Source organism: Procambarus clarkii, chromosome 45 (genome assembly GCF_040958095.1).
Source record: "Procambarus clarkii isolate CNS0578487 chromosome 45, FALCON_Pclarkii_2.0, whole genome shotgun sequence".
Taxonomy (NCBI): domain Eukaryota; kingdom Metazoa; phylum Arthropoda; class Malacostraca; order Decapoda; family Cambaridae; genus Procambarus; species Procambarus clarkii.
This window is the reverse complement of record NC_091194.1, coordinates 18832896-18855294: the sequence shown is the minus strand read 5'-3', so window position 1 is coordinate 18855294 and position 22399 is coordinate 18832896. Positions and strand designations below refer to the sequence as shown.

Here is a 22399-nt window from a genome sequence, read left to right as displayed (position 1 = left end):
ACAAAAGTCATGAACAATTTCTTTAGTATATCGCCATCCATGTATTTAAATGCAATTCTGAAGTTAGAAAGCATAGCATAGGCTCCTTGCACAATATTCTTTATGTGGTCCTCAGGTGATAGTTTTCTATCTAGAACCACTCCTAGATCTCTTTCTTTATCAGAATTCTTTAAAGATTTCTCACATAATATATAGGTTGTGTGGGGTCTATGTTCTCCTATTCCACATTCCATAACATGACATTTATTAACATTAAATTCCATTTGCCAAGTGGTGCTCCATATACTTATTTTGTCCAGGTCTTCTTGAAGGGCATGACAGTCATCTAAATTTCTTATCCTTCCTATTATCTTAGCATCATCAGCAAACATGTTCATATAATTCTGTATACCAACTGGTAGATCATTTATGTACACAATAAACATCACTGGTGCAAGAACTGAACCCTGTGGTACTCCACTTGTGACATTTCTCCATTCCGATACATTGCCTCTGATTACTGCCCTCATTTTTCTATCAGTCAGAAAATTTTTCATCCATGATAGAAGCTTACCTGTCACCCCTCCAATATTTTCCAGTTTCCAGAACAACCTCTTATGTGGAACTCTGTTGAAAGCCCTTTCTGGGGGGAGCCCCGTCGGCTCCCCGGAGCTTTACCGGCTGATATGCTAATGTCAGACTTTGGCATCAGTCATGTGTATGGAGTTCTAGGGCCTACCGGGGACCACGAGCCAGAACCTGGCCCCCTCAGAGAGGCAAGGGGAGCAATGGCCTATAGAAACCCCCGTGTGGTTGGAAGCATTCTATGTCTGCCATCGACCGGGTCAAGCATCCAGAAAGGTAAGCATTCCAAAACAAACCCCTATTCTGGTGAAAATTGCTACCTAAGCCGAACTAGTGAATAGAACTCTTCAACAGAAAACACGGAAACTAGTATGACGTCATACGTCACCGCGCCGCTGTCTGCGCAGCTCCCCCCTCCCCGGGAGGGGGAAGGGGGAGCCCCAGACCTCCCACGCCGGCTATCCACCCATCAGTTCTTCGGCTGATGCTATAGGCATTGGTTATGTGCTCCGGCTCCAGTGGTTGTTTCAGCACTGTACCTAGAGTGTGGTGTCTGTTTTCTAGGTGGTGCGTGAGCCGGGTGTGATTCTTCAGTACTCGGGCTGCATGCGCCTAGGGTTCCCTTCCCTAGGTGCCCTGTAAGTACTGCCCTTGGGGCTTGGGGCCACCTTCCACAAGTTCCTTGGGTCCTGCCCCTGCTTGGCCGTTTACCGCTTGGTTTTCGGCCGCTCTTTGTGTGCTCGGGTGTTCTGTCTCCCTTGTTCGCCTTAGAGTAAGGGGCAGTGTTTGCACTGGTGGGGCGCGGGGTACTGTGCAGCTTGTCTTTACCAATCATAGCGGCCGGCTCTGTTCCGCTTGGGTACGCTGTCCTCTTGCGGGGTTTTCTTTTTCTTTTGTTTATATACCTGGTGGGGGGTCTGCCTTCGTTCTTGCCCCTTGTGTCCCTTGTGTTCTGAGTATTTCTGGTGGTACCCCCTGCTAGGTCCCCGTGAGTGTACACGTCCCGGGGGTTCAGCTCTTAGAAAGTTGTTTGGTAGCTTGGGTGCCGGTTAGCAGTACCCTGCCTGGGATTACCTGAGCGCGAGTCCTCTTAAAGTAAACGCTCGGGACCCTGGGAAACCCCTGGGGGCGCGCGGGTCCGATGGATGTGACCCCAGAGCCCCCCCCTCGCTTCCAGCGAGTTTGAGGGTTGCTCTCACCTTTTGTCTCTGGGTGACTCTCTGTTTTGCCTCCGTCTGCTGTCTGTGGGGTCGGTGACACCTTCGACCCGGTGTCCTGCGAGTTTGGTTGCTCGTTGTGGCTCGGTTACCCAGTTGTGCTAACAAAGCGGGTGCGGGCAGCAGGGGTGTTGCACTTGAGCCTTGGTGGTGGCAACGTTCTCGTGGTTTCCTCCCCGGGAGCCCCAGGGCTGCCCCGTTGTATTTCGTTTTGGGGCTTGGGGGTGTTGGTTGCTTCGGTTCCATCCACGCCCCCTTGTCTTTCCCCTGGTTCACCCTTCCTGCCTGTATCCGGTTCCTTACCGTCTGTAGGTTCAGGGCGGGGTGTTTGGTGGTGTTGAGACTCGGGCAGTCTCGGGGAATTCCCCTTCCGGGGTAGTGACGGGGGCATTTGGGCCTGTTCCTCCAGCCGTGTTGTATGAGTCTGCCAGTGGGCTCCCTTCCTTAGTGTTTTCACGGCTGCCCCGGTTTTCTGGTACGGCCGGGGCTTTGGGGGAACGGCTCGGCCCCGGGGCCTGTCGTGTAGGTTCCCGGGGCTGGGGAGGGGCTGACTTGGGGGGGCCTTGGCCCCGTTAGACCCCGTGGGGGGTTTTATCCCCCTCTCGGCGGGGCTTGTGGTTACGCGGAGTGGGGTCTTTCCTCCCCACTCGCCGTACGTGCTGTTGGACGTCGGCCCCTCCCCGGGCTCGGTTCCTTGGCCTTTGAGTCGGTTGGTTCCGTCCTGTGGGTGGATGTTTCCTCCCCCGCTTTTTGGGACGGTGTTTTTGTCATGTTTCCCCGTTCGATGGGGTTCTGCGTGACTTTTGATCTCGGGTGCGCCTGCGCCTTCGTGTGCCTTCGGGACTAGTGTTGGCTTCTGTGTTCTCGAGGGTACGGGAAGGTTTTTCGCTACTTCCCGCATTATTGGAACGTCTGTCGGCTCCTAGTACTTGTCGCCCTGTTGGGCTACTTGTCGCCCTGTTGGGCTACTTGTCGCCCTGTTGGGCTACTTGTCGCCCTGTTGGGCTACTTGTCGCCCTGTTGGGCTACTTGTCGCCCGGTTGGGCTACTTGTCGGCCGTTTGGGCTACTTGTCGCCCGTTTGGGCTACTTGTCGCCCGTTTGGGCTACTTGTCGCCCGTTTGGGTTCCCTTTTTTTGGGCTCTTTGCTTCTTTGGCCGGTTTTATTGTTCCTGCTTCCTCTTTTGGCTCTTTTTCTCGTGCAATAGTCCTGGCTGGCGCCTTCCCGCAGGGAGGGTGTGCGGTTCGGCCAGCGTGTTATGCGCATGCGCCGTGGAGTTTGTTTTGGTCTGGGCGATGGTTCAGTGCTGGGGTTTTGCGCCCTTTTTTGCTACAGTGCTTCGCCTCTCGTTCTTCTCCCTGGCTGCGGTATGTGCCCCTTTGCGCCAGGGGTGTCCTGGTTCCCAGTTGTGGGGAGGACACCGCGGTTTTCTGTGTCATGGGTGTGGACCGCCTCCTTCGCCTCTCCCTGTTCTCCTGCGGGTCCGGCTCTGGCGTCTTCACCTGGCGGTGCTCCCAAGTTCTTCTGGGCACGGTTGAGTCGTGTCAAGTTCGAGCCACCATTCGCCAGGTGAGTTTCTGCGGTCTGGCGTCTTTTGGCCGGGCGCTGGATGCGGCGGTGTTCATATACCTGTCTTTATTTAGGTATAATTTTGTACGGCTGAGACCGTTCGCACACCAGTGACTGTCCCTTTTTCACCCCTTCCTGTCCCCCTCATGTGCATGTCGAACCCATGCTGGAGTCGTTCAGGGGACCCTCCTTTTTTAATGTTGTGAGGTGTGGGGGTTGTAGGGTTGGTTCTGTACTCACCTGGTGAGGCTCCTGGCTGTGCTTGCAGGATTTGAGCTCTGGCTCTTGGGTCCCGCCTATCTGGTAGAACTTGCGGGATAGTACCAGTGGAGTGCAGTGGTGCTATTGGCACTTTTGGGGAACACTGTATTACCATCAGTGGTCTGTGCTTGTTACACGACCTACTTGCGAGCATAAGCCTTCTTGCTGGTTCGTCCGTGGACTTCCAGGGCGCACTGGCCTGTTTTCGTATGGCAGTTCCGGCCCGTCCTGGTTGTGGGGGTATGTGGGCCGGTGGACTGCTCCTAGCAGCTGCCTGGTGGGCCATCCTCTGGCCGGTCTGGCCTGACCTTGGGCCGGGCTTGAGGTGTAAAAGAGCTCCCAGTACCTCATCCAGCAGGTATCGAGCGGGGTTTCTCCGCCGTCGGTCGCCTGGTGCAGGTTTCTGGGCCTGCAGGGTTTTGTCGTGTCTCCGTTGGCCCTGTCTGGGGTCTGCCTGCTCCGTTCTCTGCCTTTGCAGAGGGGAGTTGCTATTTACATGTTGCATGTTGCAGTGGTGCCTGTTGCTGCTGCTGCTGCACGTGAGCATTGGTACCGTGTTTCACGGTGGCGTGTCCTTGTTCCTGTGTCCGGTTGTGGAGTGGCGCTTTGCTGCCGTTTTGTGCCTGGGGATTGCGTGGGGTTTTTGTCCCTGCCTGATTGTCCACCCCTGGTTGTTCTCCTGGTTTTTTTTTTTTTTTTTTTTGTGCTTCTGCTCTTTCTTCCTGCCTCTTCTGCAGCAGGAATGTTCTGCGTGTGTTCTTAGGCGTTGGTCAGCCTGTGTCCTGTGATGTGCTTCTTTGTCTCGGTCTGTTGCAGTTGTTCGTGCCCCTTGGTTCGGGTCCTGTTCTGGCGGCGACCCTTCCGCCTTCTTTGGTTTTCCTAGCTTGCCCTGCCGGTTGTTGTTGTTTTATTTTTTTGGGGGGGTTCTTGCGATGTCTCGCGTCGGACCCGTCGTTTCTGAACTCCTGGCGGGCTTGCATGCTTCGGAGTTTTTCTGTTCGGCAGACGTTCCATCTCCTTGTGCCGCCTGGGTTTCGGTGGTCGCGCCCGAGATCTTCTCGCGGCTCCGCCTTTTTCCTGGGCTCGGGGGGGCCTTGTCGGGGCTGCTTATGTTCTGCCTCGTGGTCTCGCCTCCGGTTGGTGGTGGGGTGTCTTCGTGGTAGGTGTCCCACCTGCGTGCTTTCTTGGCGGCAGTATGGGGTATTTTGGCGGTCCTTCCTTTTCCTGTCCCTTCTTCGGTGGGTCCTTCTTGTTGGCTTGGTTTACTCTCGGCTTGGTTTTCTAGTGGGGGTTGGGGGCCGTCGTCTTGCCACATACTGTCGCCTCTTTTCGTGCGGCGCAGGCGGAGCCGCTTCAGCTTGCTTTCGGTCTTGGTGTTGCTTCTGCACCGTTAGTCAGCTGTCTTGTGCGTCATTTCACCTCCGGCCTGTTCGTGCGCCGCTTGCACCATCCTGGTCTCTGGTCAGCGTGCTCTGTCTTCTCCTCGGTTGGTAGTGCCCCTTCGGTTCCGGTGTGTTTTTTCGTCGGCTCTTTCCTTTGGGCCTTTGCCTCTGGGGGTCGGTTCGCTGTGTTTTCTTGCTCCTTCGGTTTTAGCGTTTTGGTTGTTTGATGGCAGCAGTCTCCATCTTTTCTGGCGCGGGGTGGGGCTGCTGCGTTCTGGAGGGGTCCAGGGTTTGTTGGTGCTTTGTTGGTCGGGCCGGGGGTGTGTCGTTTTTGTGTTCCGTGGCGGCCCTCTGCTGTTGTTTGCGTGCCACGGCGTTTGGGTCCGGAGCGCGTTTTGCGTTGATCCGGTTCTGTTCTTCCCGGTTCGCGGGTGATGGTGTCCCGGGTGGTCAGCCGTGTTCTTGCGGCTAAGCTGCCTGTGTTCTTCCCTCATGCCTGTGGCGTTCGTGGCTTCGCTGCTCTCGCTGCCGTCTGGGCGACGTGGCCTTGCAGTCTTTCGGGCATGGATTTTTGGTGTTCGTGCAGGGGCCTTGCTGCTCGTGGTTCTCGTGTTGTTCCCGGGATTTTCGGGGCTGTGGCGCCTTGGGTTGGCGTTTGCTGCCGGTTGTCTCGCCTCCTTGGGGGGTGCGTGGTGTCCGCCTCCCGGTTTTGTCCCTTTGACCTTCCTCTGTGGGTAGTTAGCTCCGGGGAGCCGACGGGGCTCCCCCCAGAAAACCAGCGTTGAATGTAATGAAACGCCATTTTCTGGGTGAGACCCGGAGGCTCCCCGGCAACCCTCCCTCCCTCCGGTCGGCGTTTTTCGCGTGTTTTGACATCCAGCCTCAGAACTGATGGGTGGATAGCCGGCGTGGGAGGTCTGGGGCTCCCCCTTCCCCCTCCCGGGGAGGGGGGGGCTGCGCAGACAGCGGCGCGGTGACGTATGACGTCATACTAGTTTCCGTGTTTTCTGTTGAAGAGTTCTATTCACTAGTTCGGCTTAGGTAGCAATTTTCACCAGAATAGGGGTTTGTTTTGGAATGCTTACCTTTCTGGATGCTTGACCCGGTCGATGGCAGACATAGAATGCTTCCAACCACACGGGGGTTTCTATAGGCCATTGCTCCCCTTGCCTCTCTGAGGGGGCCAGGTTCTGGCTCGTGGTCCCCGGTAGGCCCTAGAACTCCATACACATGACTGATGCCAAAGTCTGACATTAGCATATCAGCCGGTAAAGCTCCGGGGAGCCTCCGGGTCTCACCCAGAAAATGGCGTTTCATTACATTCAACGCTGGTTTTTTAGGTCCAGATAGATGCAGTCAACCCAACCATCTCTTTCCTGTAATATCTCTGTGGCTCGATCATAGAAACTGAGTAAATTCGATACACAGGATCTTCCAGATCGAAAACCATACTGTCTGTCTGATATTATATCATTTCTCTCTAGGTGTTCTACCCATTTAGTTTTGATTAGTTTTTCCAATACTTTCACTATTACACTTGTCAATGATACAGGTCTATAATTGAGGGGGTCTTCCCTGCTGCCACTTTTGTAGATTGGAACTATGTTAGCCTGTTTCCACCCGTCTGCTACGATTCCTGTACACAGGGATGCCTGAAAGATCAGGTGAAGTGGAATGCTGAGCTCAGATGCACATTCTCTCAGAACCCATGGTGAAACGCCATCTGGGCCAGCTGCTTTGTTCTTACCGAGCTCCTTGAGCATTTTTTCCACTTCGTCTCTAGACACCTCTATGTGTTCTATGTTGTTCTCTGGAATTCTTATTGTATCTGGTTCCCTGAAGATTTCATTTTGTACAAACACACTTTGGAACTTTTCGTTTAGTGTTTCACACATTTCCTTTTCATCTTCCGTGAATCTATTTCCCATTTTCAACCTCTGAATATTATCCTTTACCTGCAATTTGTTGTTTATGAATTTATAGAATAGACCTGGTTCTGTTTTACATTTGTCCGCAATCCCTTTTTCAAAATTTCTTTCTGCCTCTCTCCTCACTGCCGTGTAGTTGTTTCTCGCATCTTTGTATCGCTGGTATGTTTGGGGGTTCGGCCTCTTCCTGTATTGATTCCATTTTTGTGTCTTTCGGTCTCTAGCCCTCTCGCAATTTCTATTGAACCAATCCTGTTTCCTAGTTCTGCATCTCTGTTTTGGTATAAATTTTTTTGTGCCTTTATCATATATTTCACAAAACTTGCCATACATCTCATTCACTTCCTTGCCTAGCATCAAGTCTGTCCAATTATACTCACTAAAAAAATTTCTAAGGTCACCATAATGTCCTCTCCTGAAGTCTGGTTTTTCAACTGCTTCAACCTCCTTATTTTCTTCCAGCTTATAACGCATTGCATACTTTATTCCCAAAAAAGACATGGTCACTTTTACCCAAGGGAGGAAGGTACTGAATGTCAAATATCTCTTCCTCCTTCCTGGTAAATATCAAATCTAGCATGGAGGGAACGTCCCCTTCCCTCATCCTCGTAGCTTGTTTAACATGTTGATACAAGAATGTTTCCAGGATGAGGTCTACTTGTGTGTGTGTGTGTATGTATATATATATATATATATATACATACAGTATATATATATATATATATATATATATATATATATATATATATATATATATATATATATATATATATATATATATATATATATGTATATATATATATATATATATATATATATATATATATATATATATATATATATATATATATATATATATATATATATATATATATATATACATATATACATACAGTATATATATAATTTTTTTTTTTTTTTTTTTTTTTTTTTTTTTTTTTTGCATCTTTACCGGATCTTAGTGCCCTGTCTGAGTCTAAGATTCAGTGTCTGGCCTACCTCGACGACTGGCTGGTGTGGGCTTCCAGTCAGTCAGCTTGTCTGCTCGCCGGGGGTGTGGTTCTTTCCAGATCGCCGGGTTTGGTTTCCTGGTGATATGGAGGCCATTCCATCTGTTTCCGTCCTGGGTTCGGACCTGGGCCTTGTTTAGGGCCATTGGGCCAGTCATTGTCTTTCCCTCCAGAAGTGTTACTGCGGCTGTGGTCCCGCCTTCGTCTGTACATGAGGGGGTCACTGGTTGCTCAGCGTTGCTTGAGCAGTTGTGTGGGAGTCTGAACTTCGACGTGCTGGTCTGCCTGCGGGGTCGGGTTTGGATTCGGCGTCTGTTTGGTTCCTTCGGAGACTCCCCTTCTGCCTCTTGCAATCGTTGGGTTCGTTCCTCCGGTCCTCCAGGAATCTTGTGTTGGTGCTGCGTCACCAGCTTCCTCTTTGGGGTTTTCAGGGTTCTGTACCTTGGCACCTCCCCGAGCCTTCGCTCGATGTGTTCACGGACGGGTCATCTCTCGGCTGAGGCTTTGTGACCAGTGCTCACCAGGTCGGTCGAGGTTGGTGGAGTCTGTCCGTCCGTTGGGCTTACAGCACGGTTTGGGAGTTCGTGGCTGTCTGGTTTGCGCTTCGGAGGGTATGGATCACTCGCTGCTCTACCATTCAGCTCTGTTCGGACTGTTCTCTGGCGGTTCTTGCCGGAACCACAGGGGTTTGGCTAACTGTGAGGTTCATGTTCAGGGTGTGTCCTGCGTCCTCGCGGACAGCTGTCTTGGTTCATTCCTCTCTTCGTGGATTGGCCAGTCGTCGCCGACTCGTTTTGTTGGCTCTGTCGGACATATGGACTCCTGGCCGTGGACGTCTTCGCGTCGGTGTGGTCTAGGCATCGCCCATTTTATGTGGAGCCCTTTCCCACCTGCGAGGCATTCATGGGGGATGCTTTTCGGCAGGACTGGTCGAGGTAGGGGTACCTGTTCCTCTTCTCCCGATCCAGCTGTTGCTTCGGGTTCTGGCTCGGTTGCAGCCCATTCCCACGAGAGCAGTCCTTATGGTTCCTTGGTGGCCAGCCCAGCCTTATTTTCAGACGCTGTTTGATAGGTGTCCGAACCCGGGGCGTTTTCCCGCGGCTCCGCCTCTTTCGACAGGTCGAATAATCAGTCCTGTACGTGACTGGTTCGGCCTTCTCCTCGGCTCTTCGCGTCTGGTATTTTGAAGCGGGTATCACCATCTTTGTGGTGTTCAGGTGGCTTTGTTGACGGTGTTCCACCTGCGAGCTTCGTCTTGGCGACAGTATGACGTTTCGTACGCTTTCTCGTGTTTTGTTTCACCTCCGGCCTGCTCATGTGTCGCCTGAGCCATCCTGGTCCTTGATCAGGGTGCCTTCTTATCTTCTCCTCAGTTTGTAGTAGCCCCTTCGGTTCAGGTTTCTGCTCTTTGGTACTGGTGGTAGATTTGTACATGTGCAGCCTTTCTCCGTCCTGGCGACAGTCGAAACGGCTGCTTTCCGGAGGGGTTCTTGGGTTATTGATGCTTGATTGGTTTGGCCGGGGGTGCGTCCTGTGTTGTCCGGTTGTGCTTTTTGCCGTTGCCTGCGTACCGTGTCTGGGGATGCGCTGTGGTTCATCCGGTTTCCCTCGTTCCCTGTTTTCAGGGCTCGGGTCTCAGGGCACAGGTTCTTGGCCGCCCATTCTTTATGTGCGTCTACTCCTGTGCGTTTTTGTTGCCCTGGGTCGCAGGTTGCGACCTGTTGTCTCGACTTCGCGTTGCAGAGTTTGTGGCGGCCGCCTCCCGGGTCAGCCCTCTCTCTTTTCCTTCTCTTTGGGTAAGTCCAGGGGCTCCCCTCAGAAAACCGGTGTTGAATGTAATAAAACGCCATTTTCTGGGTGAGCCCCGGAGGCTCCCTGGCAACCCTCCCTCCCACTGGTCGGCGTTTTTTTTGCGTTGGTTGAAGCTTAGCTTCCAAACTGGAGTGCTATGCAGTTGGTGTAGTGAGGTCTGGGGTCTTCCCCCCTCCTCCTCTCGGGAAAAGGATGGCTGGATGGACGAGCGGAGCGACAGTAGTGTGTTACGTTTCCTTGTTTCCTTGGGATTGAAAGGAGTTCTACCTCTCTGTTCGGTTTTTGTTGTTAGTTTGTTACCATGTGGGATTTGTTTTGTAATGCCTACCTTTCTGGGTGCCTAACCCCAGTCGATGGCAGATAAGGAAAACCCCAACCACAGGGAAGTTTTCCAGGGCCATTGGTCCCTGAAACCTATCTGAAGGGGCCAGATTCTGGCTCATGGTCCCTGGCAGGTCTGAAGCTAATGTCCTGGTCTAATATAAAATACATTAGCCCAATAAGCTCCGGGGAGCCTCTGGGGCTCACCCAGAAAATGCATTTCATTACATTCAGCGCTGGTTTTTTTCTTTTCACATTTCACTTACTTTTTCTGCTTATGTTACCTACCTTTAGGTCTTCTGCGGTTTAAGTTATCCCTATGTTAGCTCAGTTTTCATCCTTTGTTCTACCACTTCCCTTGACCCCCCCCTCTCTCTCTCTCTCTCTCTCTTTCTCTCCTCACCTCTACTCACCTTCCCTCTTGCTTTCTTCCACTTCTGAAACATTGTCACTTTCTTATGTGTGGGATGGGTTTTTATTATTTATTAATTGCATTGAACTTTTTAGGCATTTCTTCAAGATTCGTCTAATGAAGAGTGAATATCAACAACTGGTGGAGATGGTGAACAAATTCAGAACCAGTGTAGAGAATCCAGACCCAGCTTTCATTTTCCGCAAGATGGAGGTTGAAGGAGCGTTTCAGCATGTGGCCACTTCCAGTGAGGTTGGTTGATTCCAGTTTATAAAGTGTGTGGCATCTGTTGTTATTCAATAAATCACTTAACCCTTTAACTGCGCAACGCGCCTGCAGGCCCACATCTGGGGTGCGCTACGTGCCTCCGGGTATTTGTATTTTTCATGTTCCATTCAAAACTCCCGCGGCTACATGGGGTTTACATCAGCTTCCTCAGGGCTCTTGTAAATAGACGCCATCTTTAAAAAAAAATCGTGGTCCACATTCCCGGGTGTGAGAGCCTCAGTAGTGAGTGAGCAACCAAGGCTGGCGCACGCAGCATGAGCTCACAGCACTGCTGTTCAGCTTGTGACCACAGCATTGCCTAATAATGTCAAAATATATATATATATAACTTGTATTATTTAGCCATGACAGTATTACAGAAGAGCCTGAGTGTGATAATGACTGTGTACAATGTTCAAATATTAGTGAATCAATGCTGTTCACGATGTTCACAGCGCTAGCCACAGCACCACAGCATTATTTCGTCCATGTAGGAATCTTCAAACGACTTCTTAGGTTCCTTTACAAAATAAACTTGTGGTCAATTATGTATTTACAGGATTTAGTGACCAGTATTGTGATAACAGCAGGATTGTGGTGATAATAGGCACTGTGCGTAGTATTGTGGGAGGAGTAATTGTGGTGAGGGAGCAAGGGAGAGAATCAAGGTAGCCTCACTGTGGGGGATCCACTCTTGTTTTGCTCATCATACTAGCTTAATGGTTCGCTATGGTGAGCACATTTGTACATGAATATATACAATGTGTGTATATAGTGTAGTAACAGCAACAGGAGGATGTTGGAAGGAGCTATTTTGGTGAGGGAGGTGATGTAATCGTAGCGTCGTCTGCTGGCTGCTGTGTGATTTCTCATGCAGTGTATGGTGGCCACTGTAAAGTTTGGACACAATACCGGCTTACTTGCATAGTTCTGGTGAATAAAACATGTAGATAGGTGTACATAAGATGTGTAAATAGTGTAATACAAACAATAACAGTATGATGGGAGGAGCAATGTTGGCGAGTAAGATATTGGCGGAGTGAGGGAGAGACTGGATGTTGGTGGAGTGAGGGTGTGGCAGCTGACACTCGCGGAGTTCTGAGTGTGTTGATGGTGAATGTATATAGTGTGATAGTGTATAGTGTGTAAATAGACTGTATATATACATAAATTAGCATAATACAATGAAAATATGTGCCGGATATGTGTACACGTCATGCACGTAACACAGTGTCTTCGGACAGTACGGATGTTCTACTTCCATAATATAGTGTACATGTTCATTATACATAGAATTGGCACGTAAAAGCATATAAAATGTATTTGGAACTGTGCCCAGAAAATGAATAAAAATATATTCGCGGCAACTCGCACATCCTGCCTTGAGCACCCTATTGGCCCTGGGGGCGTATGCTACGGGCGACCAGGGAATGATGACGTCACGCCCGAACTTACGGACCCCATAGTAGCCAAAGTAGGTACAATTTCGACCTTCTGTTACTATACACATACTCAGGGAAGGGTTTTGACACTTTCAAGAAAGAAAAAAAATCCAGAGATTTTATTTCCTGTGCACTGGTGGGGGGGGTGTATCATATTTGGAGGCCGTGCAGTTAAGAGGTTAACCTCTGTTTAGCATGAAGAAACATAGATTAGGTTACTTTAGAGATTTTCTCAACAAGCACGTTGTAAGGAAATAGAAAATGGTGAAATAGTGAATCTTCAATATAATAAATTATTTAATACTAAGCCTATAAAGAACTTATAAAGTTTCTTTTCTATAATAGTTTTTACTGTTTATGCTCAATGTAGCAACTTTTTGGTAGTCTTTCACTGCAAATGGCTGGACACATCTTTGTGCATTTGTACTAGAATAATATACAGGTTACCCTTGAACCGCACTATAACTACATTCCTGCGAATGCCACGTAAATCCAAACCCGCACAAGTCAAACGTAAAGACACAACATACGAGAACAATAAACTAGGGTTCGGAACCCTTCAGATGTTTACCTCCTGGGCTGACCCCTCATCAGCTCTCCGTTGCATTTATTTTGGTACCACAGAGATATCTACAGACTCTGATCTGTGGTCATAGAAATGAACGGAGCATTAGGATCTGCCCAGAAAGTTCAGGTGAAGCAAAGCAAAACTACTTTTCTTGATTTAAAAGATATGAGATGGAAATATTTTTAAGCTGTAATTTGGCCAATGTCAATAAGCCATGTGCTAATACCAAAGTGTGTTACCAGAGGGTAGGTCAGGTCACTGATGGGGTCAAACCTGCCTCCTCACCTGGGTGCCTGGTATCAAATGTAACATTTACTGTTAATTGTTATATTTATTATTATCTTAACATCTCTGATCTTACATTTCTCCACCAATATATATATATATATATATATATATATATATAATATATATATATATATATATATATATATATATATATATATATATATATATATATATATATATATATATATATATATGTCGTACCTAGTAGCCAGAACGCACTTCTCAGCCTACTATGCAAGGCCCGATTTGCCTAATAAGCCAAGTTTTCATGAAATAATATATTTTCTCTAATTTTTTTCTTATGAAATGATAAAGCTACCCTTTTCATTATGTATGAGGTCAATTTTTTTTTATTGTAGTTAAAATTAAAGTAGATATATGACCGAACCTAACCAACCCTACCTAACCTAACCTAACCTATCTTTATGGGTTAGGTTAGGTTAGGTTGCCGAAAAAGTTAGGTTAGGTTAGGTTAGGTAGGTTAGGTAGTCGAAAAACAATTAATTCATGAAAACTTGGCTTATTAGGCAAATCTGGCCTTGCATAGTAGGCTGAGAAGTGCGTTCTGGCTACTAAGTACGACATATATATATATATATATATATATATATATATATATATATATATATATATATATATATATATATATATATATATATATATATATATATATATATATATATATATATATATATATATATATATATATATATATATATATATATATATATATATATATATATATATATATATATATATATATATATATATATATATATATATATATATATATATATATATATATATATATATATATATATATATATATATATATATATATATATATATATATATATATATATATATATATATATATATATATATATATATATATATATATATATATATATATATATATATATATATATATATATATATATATATATATATATATATATATATATATATATATATATATATATATATATATATATATATATATATATATATATATATATATATATATATATATATATATATATATATATATATATATATATATATATATATATATATATATATATATATATATATATATATATATATATATATATATATATATATATATATATATATATATATATATATATATATATATATATATATATATATATATATATATATATATATATATATATATATATATATATATATATATATATATATATATATATATAACTGAAAACTCACACCCCAGAAGTGACTCGAACCCATACTCCCAGAAGCAACGCAACTGGTATGTACAAGACGCCTTAATCCACTTGACCATCACGACCGGACAAAATGAGGTGATAGCCGAGGCTATATGAACCACCCCACCGCCGGCACTCGGATAGTTATCTTGGGCATAGCATTTTACCAAATCACCTCATTCTTTGGGGCACACGTGAGGAACACAAATGCGAACAAGCCTGAATGGTCCCCAGGACATATGCAACTGAAAACTCACACCCCAGAAGTGACTCGAACCCATACTCCCAGAAGCAACGCAACTGGTATGTACAAGACGCCTTAATCCACTTGACCATCACGACCGGACAAAATGAGGTGATAGCCAAGGCTATATGAACCACCCCACCGCCGGCACTCGGATAGTTATCTTGGGCATAGCATTTTAATGAGGTGATTTGGTAAAATGCTATGCCCAAGATAACTATCCGAGTGCCGGCGGTGGGGTGTATATATATATATATATATATATATATATATATATATATATATATATATATATATATATATATATATATATATATATATATATATATATATATATATATATATGTCGTACCTAGTAGCCAGAACGCACTTCTCAGCCTACTATACAAGGCCTGATTTGCCTAATAAGCCAAGTTTTCATGAATTAATTGTTTTTCGACTACCTAACCTAACCTAACCTAACTTTTTCGTTTACCTAACCTAACCTAACCTATAAAGATAGGTTAGGTTAGGTTAGGTAGGGTTGGTTAGGTTCGGTCATATAACTACGTTAATTTTAACTCCAATAAAAAAAATTGACCTCATACATTATGAAATGGGTAGCTTTATCATTTCATAAGAAAAAAATTAGAGAAAATATATTAATTCATGAAAACTTGGCTTATTAGGCAAATCGGGCCATGTATAGTAGGCTGAGAAGTGCGTTCTGGCTACTAGGTACGACATATATATATATATATATATATATATATATATATATGTCGTACTTAGTAGCCAGAATGCACTTCTCAGCCTACTATGCAAGGCCAGATTTGCCTAATAAGCCAAGTTTTCATGAATTAATTGTTTTTCGACTACCTAACCTACCTAACCTAACCTAACCTAACCTAACTTTTTTGGCTACCTAACCTAACCTAACCCATAAAGATAGGTTAGGTTAGGTTAGGTAGGGTTGGTTAGGTTCGGTCATATATCTACGTTAATTTTAACTCCAATAAAAAAAAATTGACCTCATACATAATGAAATGGGTAGCTTTATCATTTCATTAGCAAAAAATTAGAGAAAATATATTAATTCATGAAAACTTGGCTTATTAGGCAAATCGGGCCTTGCATAGTAGGCTGAGAAGTGCGTTCTGGCTATTAGGTACGACATATATATATATATATATATATATATATATATATATATATATATATATATATATATATATATATATATATATATATATGTCGTACCTAGTAGCCAGAACGCACTTCTCAGCCTACTATGCAAGGCCCGATTTGCCTAAAAAGCCAAGTTTTCGTGAATTAATTGTTTTTCGACTACCTAACCTACCTAACCTAACCTAACCTAACTTTTTCGGCTACCTAACCTAACCTAACCTATAAAGATAGGTTAGGTTAGGTTAGGTACGGTTGGTTAGGTTCAGTCATATATCTACGTTAATTTTAACTCCAATAAAAATAAATTGGCCTCATACATAATGAAATGGGTAGCTTTATCATTTCATAAGAAAAAAATTAGAGAAAATATATTAATTCAGGAAAACTTGGCTTATTAGGCAAATCGGGCCCTGCATAGTAGGCTGATAAGTGCGTTCTGGCTACTAGGTACGACATATATATATATATATATATATATATATTTATTTATTTATTTGATGGTTACAAGATATACATGGGTTGATACAAAAATAATAATGCAAAAAGGTGCTTAAAGGTTATGGATCTCTTGAAAAACACAACAATGGGAAACATTGATGAATGTCACAGACGGGTTCGATCATTGTTGCAAGTCAAACACTTCTTCGAATTCCTCTGAAGTTGGACTAGTGCCCAAGACGCAACAGGCATTTCCCCTCTGAATCGCAACACTGAGGCGCTGGAACAAGAAACTTTTTGCTCTCTGGTCTTTTGTAGCGCTGATCAATTTGTCCCCCAATTCCTTCAGGAACTTCAATGCACATTTTCCCCACGAACCGAGGGTCTCCGAGCCGATCGGAACAAAGCTGTAGCAGTGTGCTAGACCTCTGTATTTAATAATTTTCTGCGATTCCCTGAAAGAAGCAGCACCACCGCTTTCACGTGTGCTGTAGTGGAGGTAGGTACTGGCCAGTGTGGCAGCGCACGTGTAGTCCCATACCACTTGCTTACCATCCTTCCAAGGTAGCAAGGTGACCCCATCAGGGCGCTTCTGAGGGTCGTTAGGTCTGGATAAGTGTGGTTCTCTTTGTGCTGGGCAGCGGGCTGTGGCGAGGCTCCTCTTGATGAGTGCTGTGAATATATATTGAGTGAATAGTGCTGTGAATATATATTGAGTGAATATATGAGTGAATATATATTTATATATATATATATATATATATATATATATATATATATATATATATATATATATTTATATATATATATATTTTATTTATTTATTTTGCACTGTAAGTTACAGTGCACTGATAGGTGAGGGCAACCTGTGAATGAAATACAAAAGTCACAAACAATTATGTAAAGATAAGTCCTGGGGTTAGCGTATGGAGTGCCCTCATACACAGGTAATATGGTGATGAAGTGCCGCCTCAAGTGTCCACAAACACTGTACATGTCACTGTACAAAGTGTCAGGGAGCTGCACGTGTGGTTGTAAACTCTAGATGAGAGTGACAATGGCTGAGTTCTGAACAAACCAGGACTGAGAAAATTTATCAGTTTAAAAAATCTATTTATTGTGTATTATGTACAGTAATTGCATTTTATTGTCCTTTTATTTTCTGTTGGCTTTGTATTTTCTTCTATACACATTCTGCTGTTTTATTAGTATACTGTTTAGGAGGCCTGGTCAGAGTCCGGGCCGCAGGGACCTTAACCCTCGGGATCAACACGAGGGATGTTGTTCCTTTACATTCTCCTGTCCCATTCATTTTCTGCTTACTTTTGCTTAGTTCACTTTTAACTAGCAGTGTTTGAAACCTTTTCCTGGCTGTGGTGAATATGTGGGCCCTGCATTCTGCTGCAAGCAACAGCCTGGTGGACCAAGCTCTCACAGGTCAAGCCTGGTCTTGGGCCGGACTTGGGGAGTAGAAGAACTCCCAGAACCCCATCAAGCAGGTATCAAGCAGGTGTCTCTCACTCACTTCTTTATTGAACAGCTCATAGCTCATCATGTTTTATATTTTGCAGATGTGTCTGGACTTTGCCTCCACAGACCGTGATGCAGTTGATGTAAAGTACGAGTCTCAGCGGCTTGCGAATGCATCTCCGGTGTCCAACTCGCTTCCTCTTCAGGCTCGGAACATTCAAAGACACCTCCTAGAACAGTATATGAAAGTTAAAGCTGTTGCTATGGGTATGTTACTCTGATGATGTATTTTCCTGACATAGATTTTGCCCACTATGTGCCAGTAGACTGATGTCTTTATAATTCATTTACAAGTACACTGTGTGTTTCACCCATTTTTCTGTGGGAACCTCCTCGGTTCCATAACGCTATCTTACTGATTAAGTAATTACCCAAGTGTAGTTACAAGATGAGAGCTATGCTCGTGGTATCCCTTCTTCCCAGTACTCTGTCATATAATTCTTTGAAACTTTTGACAGTTTTGGCCTCCACCACCTTCTCACTTAACTTGTTTTAACTGATTGTTTCAATCTGTTTGCAAAAGAAAACTTTATATATTTTTCTGGGGAAAGCCCCTTCGGCTCTCCCCGAGCTATCCAGGCTGATATGTATATCATTAGAAGTTGGCATCAGTCGGCGTGAATGGAGTTCTAGGCCTTCCGGAGACCACGAGCCAGAACTTGGCTCCCTTAGAGAGGCACAAGACCAATGGCCTATAGAAATGCACATGTGATTTGGAGCATTCTATATCTGCCATCACCCAGAAAGGTAAGCACCTCAAAACAAACCCCTGTTTTGGTTAAAACGACTAAAATAGACAAACGAGTGGACAGAACTCCCCAAATGAAAACGAGCAAATGAGCATGATGTCACACGAGCCGTGCCGCATGTCTGCACAGCTCCCCCTTCCCTGGAGGGAGAAGGGGAAGCCCCAGACCCACTGTGCCAGTGGTCCACCCTCCAGTTCTCGACTTATGTGATTGTGGCACGGTCATGTGGTTCCAGCTCCAGATTCTCTTTGTTGTGCTGTGCCTTGTGTCCAGTACTGCTCTTACGGTAACATGCGAGCTGAGAGTAATATTCACAGGTACTCGGGCTGCAAGTGCTTAGGGTTCCCTTCCTTGAGTGCTTTGTAAGTACCACCCTTGGGGCTCGGGGTTATCTACCACAAGTCACCTTGGGGTCTACCTCTGTTGGTCTTTTGCTACTCAGTGATTGACCCCGAGTGTGTTGGGGGTTTCCTCCCTTGTTTACCTTGAGGTAAGTGGTAGTTTCTGTGGGGAGCCCCTACGCCTCCCTGGAGCTTATCGGGCTAATGTATGTTATATTAGACCGGGACATTAGCTAAGGAGTTCAGACCTACCAGGGACCAGCGCCAGACTTCAGAGAGGTTTCAAGGAGCAATGGCACTGGAAAACCCTCTTGTGGTTGGGGTTTTCCTTATCTGCCATCGACCAGGGTCAGGCACCCAGAAAGGTAGGCATAACAAAACAAACCCCACATGGTAAAAAACTAAAACAAAAAAACGAATAGAGATGTAGAAACTCCTTACAATCCCAAGGAAACAAGCAAACAACACACTTTACTGCTGCTCCGATCGTCCGCGCAGCCCTCCCCGCCCCGAGAGGGGAAGAGGGAAGCCCCGGACCTACCGCACCAGCTGCCAAGCTTCTGTTCGTAAGCTAATGTCAACCGGGATAGACACTTCTCTGGTCTCAGTTTCCTAGGCAGTGTTTGCCTTGTGTGGCATTCACTGCCGTGTGTTGTGACATGCGGTGGCCAGGAGTACCTCATCAGTGCCAGGGCTGCATGTGCTTAGTGATTGACTTCCCTAAGCGCCCTGTGAGTACTGCCCCTGCATAACAGGGTTATCTTCCCTGGGGCGTTCGGGAACCATTCCCGTAGAGGTTCTTGCTGCTCGGCATTTGCCTCGCCCTTGGGGCCAGCTGGGGCTGGGGACCCTTGTTTGGCCCTGGGTAGGGATTGGTAATTGTGCTGGTTAGGGCGTCAAGGTGTTGCGCAGCCTGCCACCTAAGCGGCGACCGGTTCCTGTTGCCACTGGAGACGGTGTACTTTTACGGGATTTTTCTTTTGTTTTTATTTTCATGCCTGGTGGGGGTCTGCCTAGTGTGGCTATAGTTCCACTGGTAGTGTTTGGCGGCCCTCTGCTAGGCTCCTGTGATTGTACACGTCGCAGGGGTTTTCAGTGCTATCCTCTGCCCTCTATTTATTTTTGAGTTTCTTAACCGGTTAGCAACACCTTGCCCGGGCTTCCCGTAGCAGTCAGCCTACGGGCCCTGGAAACCCCTGTCTGGGCTCGGGGGACCATTGAATGTGTCTTCCGGGTTCCAACCCGTCTTGTACGGGTTTGTTGGTTGTTGTGCCCTTGTCTCCGGGTGACAGTCGCCACTTTTACCTCCGTCATGCTGCCTGTTGGGTCACTGACACCTTGACCCTGAGTCTTGCGAGAGTAATTCTCTGCTTGATCTCCAGTACTCTCCTGATGTTATTACTGTTCAGAGTACAGGCAGCATCCGTGTTGCAAGCTAGGTTAGGTTGCTGCAACATGCTAGGTTGGTTTCCCACTTGGATGCCCCGAGGCCGCCCCATTTTGGTTAGGTGCTGTTCGCCCCTTTTCCTCCCTGTTTCCGGCTCCGGACCGTCTGCAGGTTTCGAGGTCGGGGCGGTGTTTAGTTGGTGCCGAGACTCGGGCGGTTTTCGGGGGCTGCCCCGTTTGGGTTGGGGGACGGAGGTTTTCAAGCCTGTTCCTCCTGCCAAGGCTTCTGGGTCTTACCAGCAGCCCTTTCTTGCTGCCTTTCCCATGGACTCTTCCTTTTCTTTAAGGCCGGAGGGCTTGGAGGACGGCTCTGCCCCGGGGTCTCTGTTGCTGGTTCCTGGGGCTGTGGGGGATGCCTGCTAGCAGTTCTGGGGCGGTTTGCCCCTGCCTGGGTTTTCTGCTTTTGGGCGGAGTTTTTCGCCCATCCAGTCTGCTTGCTTCCCACTTTTGCTGGCATGTTTTCGTATCTTTAGCATCGGTCACAGCCCTCTTGTTCTGACGGCCATTTTCGTCTGCCGGTTTCCCGGCGTAGCCACCAGGGCGGCGTTGCGGTTTGTTTACATGTGCCTGGGTGTGCGAGCGAGCTTCTGTTGTCTGTTGTCATCCTGTTGTCTCGGCTTCGCGTTGCGGAGTTTGTGGCGGCCGCCTACCGGGTTAGCCCTTTCTTTTCCTTCTCTTTGGGTATGAAGCTCCAGGGAGCCGTAGGGGCTCCCCACAGAAAACCAGTGTTGAATGTAATGAAACACCATTTTCTGGGTGAGCCCCGGAGGCTCCCTGGCAACCCTCCCTCTCACCGGTCGGCGTTTTTTTCGCGTTGGTTGAAACTTAGCTTCCGAACTGAAGCTTGGCAGCCAGCGCGGTAGGTCCAGGGCTACCCCCTCCCCCTCTCGGGGCGGGGAGGGTTGCGCGGACGATCGGCGCGGCAGTAAAGTGTGATGTTTTTTTGTTTGCTTGTTTCCTTGGGATTGTAAGGAGTTCCTACCTCTCTGTTCGTTTTTTTGTTTTAGTTTTTTACCATGTGGGGTTTGTTTTGTTATGCCTACCTTTCTGGGTGCCTAACCCCGGTCGATGGCAGATAAGGAAAACCCCAACCACAAGAGGGTTTTCCAGTGCCATTGCTCCTTGAAACCTCTCTGAAGGGGCCAGGTTCTGGCACTGGTCCCTGGTAGGTCTGAACCCCTTAGCTAGTGTCCCGATCTAATATAACATACCCGATAAGCTCCAGGGAGCCTCCGGGGATCACCCAGAAAATGGCGTTTCATTACATTCAACGCTGGTTTTTTATTACACCCTAGCAGTTTCTCTTATTCCTTTGCCAGTTTGTGCAACTCCACACACTTGATTCCCTTATCTGTAATAGGAATCCTCTACCTGGTTCTATTGAAGTCCCTCTAGGCCAACTACTGACCTTACCAGGATGCAACCCACAACAATGTCAAACTCCTGTATAGCTATTTACTGCTGCTAGTGTAATTAGGTGAAAGGAAATGTGTGTGACCATTTCTGTCCCTCCTGAAAATTGAACGATAGTCATGATATTTAGTCGAGGACATAGACCACTGCACTACAGCAAACTCTTCTTGTGTACATGCCACACATTACCGAGGTTCATCTGTTCATGTAGTATCTTGCTCCATGATCACTGAGTTTTTCAAGTTTTATTTGCATAACACTTCTTTCAACAGTCATATTTGCCTGTCTTCAGGTTTAGTGTGGAAACCATGCACATGCAGCTAATGCTCTAATGTACTTGCTTTATCTTCTCTCCAGAACACTTGTCATTTCTGTAGAAAATCCATAGTCAGTGAATTCCTTAAACTTATTAGGGAAGAAAATAAGTGTTGGAGCTACTAACTGCCTCCCAGAAAGTGGCATATCATTACACTCCATTCTCTATTTTCGCTGTCTTGACTCTAGGCATCTTATCATATTTTTGGGTCACTTGGAGTCATTAAGTGGAAAGCACTTGGACTGTTTTGATGATGTTACAAAAATAGTGCACTTGTGGCTTAGAAAACAACCGAATAAATTCTAAGTGTGTAAAATGTTGGTGTTAGTTTTGCAGTGGAAGAAGTTTGCCATTGTCTGGAGCAGTAAGACTGTTAAGGTTATCAAGGTTTCCTTGATCTTTTCCAGGTTGCAACCTACAGCAGTTGACTAGCCCCAAGGCACCTATCTGTATGAGAGATA

General features: G+C 46.1%; 1 protein-coding gene across 5 annotated transcripts in view; it reads left to right on the top strand.

Annotated features, from left to right (window-relative positions):
- Window positions 1–22399, top strand: part of Pbp45 (proximal sequence element A Pbp45) — a 98778-nt gene that overhangs the window by 61217 nt on the left and 15162 nt on the right. For all 5 annotated transcript variants that reach the window (XM_069301489.1, XM_069301486.1, XM_069301488.1 and 2 more), the window contains exons 5-6: window positions 10572–10728; window positions 17715–17880. In XM_069301489.1, the coding sequence (XP_069157590.1) occupies window positions 10572–10728; window positions 17715–17880 (323 nt within the window). The remainder of the gene's footprint in view (window positions 1–10571; window positions 10729–17714; window positions 17881–22399) is intronic.